At 35.8% G+C, this 4,462-nt stretch overlaps 1 protein-coding gene across 2 annotated transcripts in view; it reads left to right on the top strand.

Moving 5' to 3' along the window:
- Positions 1 to 4,462, top strand: part of LOC106535813 (bromodomain adjacent to zinc finger domain protein 2B) — a gene marked incomplete at its 5' end in the record, with an annotated part of 25,145 nt that overhangs the window by 11,110 nt on the left and 9,573 nt on the right. For both annotated transcript variants that reach the window (XM_014032916.1, XM_014032914.1), the window contains 2 exon segments: positions 245 to 310; positions 3,966 to 4,106. In XM_014032916.1, coding sequence (XP_013888370.1) covers positions 245 to 310; positions 3,966 to 4,106 — 207 coding nt within the window.

Raw genomic sequence — 4,462 nt, 5'->3', positions numbered from 1 at the left:
ACACACACACACACACACACACACACACACACACACACACACACACACACATTTGTGTTTTGTATTTCTTTGGGTGTTTTTTGTTCAACTATTACACGTGTAATCATCACAGTGTGCAAAATGTGATCTAATTTGCATGATTTAAAGATTAAACGTGGATTGCTAAAACCCATTTTATCTTCCACAACAAAGGCACATTTGTAAATTCAGATAAAAACATGATTTTTTTTRGCCCCTCTGGTAGGAGAAGGAGCGGCGCAGACAGCACATGTTGCTCATGAAAGCTGTGCAGGCCCAGAAAAAGGCAGAGGTGAATAAATTACTATTTGTACATTTTATCTCTTACTTACAGAATAGCAAATCATTTTGTGACCTAAACAAAACCATTATTTGAACACCTTTCAGCTGTGCCTGATTTACATTTATTGAAAAATTATACAGTAAATAAAAATGTCCAGTTATTATGAACTATATGAGGAAAAAAAAGAAATATAAGAAACCAGGAAAGTGAAAAAAATATCCCGATGGTAAAACAGCTTCTCTGCAGACATGTCAGGTGGTTCTGCTGTTTTTGCTCAGATGTACATGTCAACCCCTTCCAACTTTTACCTGTATATTAACCCTCAAAAATTCTTAATTTTCATTAAAAAAAAATCCGTYTCAGGCACATGCAATACAACGAGGTGGGAGTGGGGGTGGTTGTGGGTGAGACAAGCAGACTGTAAGCTTTGGAGTAAGTCAGAACGTGGGGTGGAGGTAGCAGCGTCTGCAGCGCCGAGGAGCAGAGAAGGGTGGACGGGGAGAGGTGGTGTACTAATGTCTAGCTGCAGAGTGGATTAAGAGTTGGGTATGCCATTTTATTTTATTTTATTTTTGTTGTTGTTGTTCATACAGGCGCTGATCTGTAAAATAAATTTGAAGCCAAGTTTTGGAACAAATCTGTGAGATTTTTAAAAAATGAAAGTTTATTCATCCAAAATGTGGGGAAATCTGTGTATTTTACAGACAATCTTTACAAGTTCACATGCATGCTCAGAACAAATTTACATCTTTGAAACACTTTTCCATTATTGGGTCCAAGCTCATCCAAGATTGTGTCTAAGTGATCTGGATTTGTTCTCCATCTGTCCCAGATGATTTCAAACCTGTATTTTATGCTGTTCTTTTGTGATTGCTTACAAAATGTTGATGTGTTTAGGATGTATGTAACTAAATGTTACCCGCCATGAAAGGTGATAATATAGTTGCCTTTATAGTTGGGTCTGTTGGCAAAATATTACAAGAACTAGTGGATTAATTTTGATGAAACTCTCAGAAAGTAATCACTGGTTGTACATCAACAACTGATTAACAACATCCAGTTCTGTATGGCACAGCTAATCAACTTTACCCAACACAAAAATAGCTTTTAATCAATCAGTTGTACAGATATTGAGCTAAAACCTGGCGTGGTAGCAGCCAAGAGTCACAATTCTTTTTTTTCTCTGTGAAAAAGAAAAAAAATTGTATAGGTCTTCTGGACGGGTTCTTCTCTAATGAAACGTTTRGTCTCTCCTCCAAGAGACTTCTTCAGTCTGAGAGTTTCAGGCAAAATTCAGGCTTTTAAGCCCTGCCTCCATGTGACTGATACTCACATCACATGGCTATCGTTGACACCTAATTAACACTTATTGTTAACAGGGGGTGGAGTGATACTGGCAATAGCCGTGCTGTAGGAGGGGGACAACTGAAAACGGAGGCCTCCACCTCTGTTTCTGTTTTCTCTGTGAAAAGGTGATTTTGTGGTTGTTGTAAAGATAACAGCTGTAGTTATCACATGATAATTAAATATTAATGGTGACAGACAGGTGAAGTAGTTTTTGACACTGAAGCTTACAGGTTTGTATTGGAAAATTATTCCTTTCAGTTTGAAGTCCTTAGTAATGCCCCCTGCTGATCAAAAGTACGAGTCAAAAATGATGACAATAAGGATTATTATTGCTGTACAATGCTTAAATCTCTATTTAGTTTTGTTTCTAATGAACTGAAATAACTCAATACTACTTTTGARGTTTCTATTAGTTTATAGTTTGTAAGGAAGGGGTTGTGCAKCTGAAAATCTACATTTTCTTGCCTRAAGATGGAATTGAAGATGTTTAGGTTTTAAAAACTTAAGACAATTAAATACAAAAAGATTATTTAAAAAATGTATTTTTGGTTTGTCCTGCACTGCAGACAAACCTCATACCTGACAAAGTTTGACTTAAATATTTACAGATCGGCCTTAAATGTAGCACCTGTAATGTTTTATATTATTGTGACATTATTTTTGAATTGAATTTGAATTGAATTTGATGTGTTTAATTTATTATAATAACTCCAAATTAAGCGGAAACCTACCACAAACTATAAATGTACATTTCTTTACAGTGATGTGGGTTTGCACCTCATTAGAAATAAAATTAAATTGTGCTTCTGAAAATATTTGTTCATTTAAATTCAAATTTTATTTTGGAGCCCCCTAAATAAGCCCTTTGGAAACTGACCACATATTAAACATTGAAAGTCTTTGACATGAATTAATTTCTGGTGGAGGAAAATATATATAAATAAAAAAAACCTGGACTGAAGGGGGCAGCAAGAAACCCTGCATCTAACCTGCCCAAACGAAGAAGAGGAAGAAGTAGGAAGAGGAAGACAAAAAGGAAGAGGGGCGCGAGTCGCTGCTTCGGTTCAAGCCTTTCATCTCTTCAGGGAATCCAGGGATACAGAATGAGGACGAAGCGCAAGAGCCACTCCACCCGGGCCAAGGAGGCGAAACTGGCAATGCGCTTACTGAGGAGAGACGCGTCGGACACGACGACGCAGAAACGCAGGTTACAGGACAAGGAGCGAAAACAGAGAAAAAGACTGCAAGAAGCAGAAGAACAAGCAGAGTTAAGAAGACTGTTTTTATTGACGTCACCTCCCAAAGTTCCCGGATGCGCTCTTACTGTGGAGGTACTCGTAATGATAACCAAAGTTAACTATTACAAACTACGGATTTTTAAAAATACTGTTGTTGAAGAATAAAAATAGAGTCAGATAAGCACATCAGACCACTCAAACTCTGAGTCCTACTGTTACAGTTTTTTCTTAAATAACATGTTTATCACTTCRTTTAGGTCTTTGTTTTGGTCTGCTTTGTTACTGGGAGCTGCTGATACCGCTGTGCGTGTTTGTCTGTTTTGTTTGCAAAATATCTCACTAAAATCGATTATAGTAAAATTCTCAAAGTAATATATTTGTGTTTAGGTCTACAACATGTTTAATTTTTTCCTTCTTTTTTGGAGGGGGGTCAACACAGTTCAAGATGGCTACTATTTAACTTTAAAAACAAAATTGTAACTCATTTTTACAGATTTGATTAAAACTGGTGTGGTAATGTCTGAGAGTCATTCACATCTGGGAATAAAACATTAACATTAACTGTTAGAGTCAATATGTCCTGTTAGCAGAATATCATGAATCAGTGGACTGATTTTCATGAAACCTAAAGTTAGTAATCATTGGATGTGCATCTGCAACTGATCAAGTTTTGGTGTCAACACAATTCAAGATGGCTTCCACAGCTAATCAAACTTCACAAACACAAAAACGGARACAACTCAGTCAGTTGTCAATTTTATTAGAGTTTCCTGATGCATCTCAGTAATCTAGGTAGAAAAAAATCAAAAAGAAATAATAAGTAGGTCCTCTGGATGGGTTCTTCTTTAGTGAAACTAAAGAAGAACCCATCCAGAGGACCTATTTATTTTTTCTTTTTAATTTTATTAGAGGTTTGTGATTCAACAGGGCATTCAAACAATAAATTACTTTTAAAATCATTTGTTTCACATGTTGTGATTTGATGCACATCTRGCTGCTTTCATGAAGTAAATGCATAATGTTTTGTGAATTTGTGGGGTGTAAAATAGCATTTTGATGTTCGTTTAACTGTGTTGTAGGAGAAAGAGCGTCTGAAACAAGAAAGGAAGGATAAGATCCGGTTAAACAAAGAAAAGAAACTGGCGCTCAGACAAATGGAACTGGAAAAGGCAAAGGAGCTAAGACAGCCTAAGGAAGACATGTGTTTAACAGATCACAAGGTATTGACACATTAAACTGTTTATGTGTGCAGTGTAAAAGAAAAATAATTTGTGTYAAAATGAGATCTTTCGCTTGGCTTTAGTATTGATTGACAGAAAATGATCATTGTCAAAGTTCTATACATGACGATTAGTACTGTTTCTTTTTGATAATTTCCAATCCACCTTCACACTCCAAAAATAATAAAAAAAAAATTGGCGACTTAAAAAATAATGTAATCGGTTAAATCCTAAATCTGATTAAAAATTAAACCCTTAACCTGCAATGCTCACTTTAGAAAGCTTTCTGAAGTGTACCCTGCAACCGAAACAATATACATCTTTGAGATTTGTTTGTCAATAGTTTAATATATATA

This window comes from Austrofundulus limnaeus, unplaced genomic scaffold, assembly GCF_001266775.1.
Source record: "Austrofundulus limnaeus strain Quisiro unplaced genomic scaffold, Austrofundulus_limnaeus-1.0 Scaffold1574, whole genome shotgun sequence".
Taxonomy (NCBI): domain Eukaryota; kingdom Metazoa; phylum Chordata; class Actinopteri; order Cyprinodontiformes; family Rivulidae; genus Austrofundulus; species Austrofundulus limnaeus.
The sequence above is the reverse complement of the archived record's forward strand: the minus strand, read 5'-3'. Positions and strand labels throughout refer to the sequence as shown.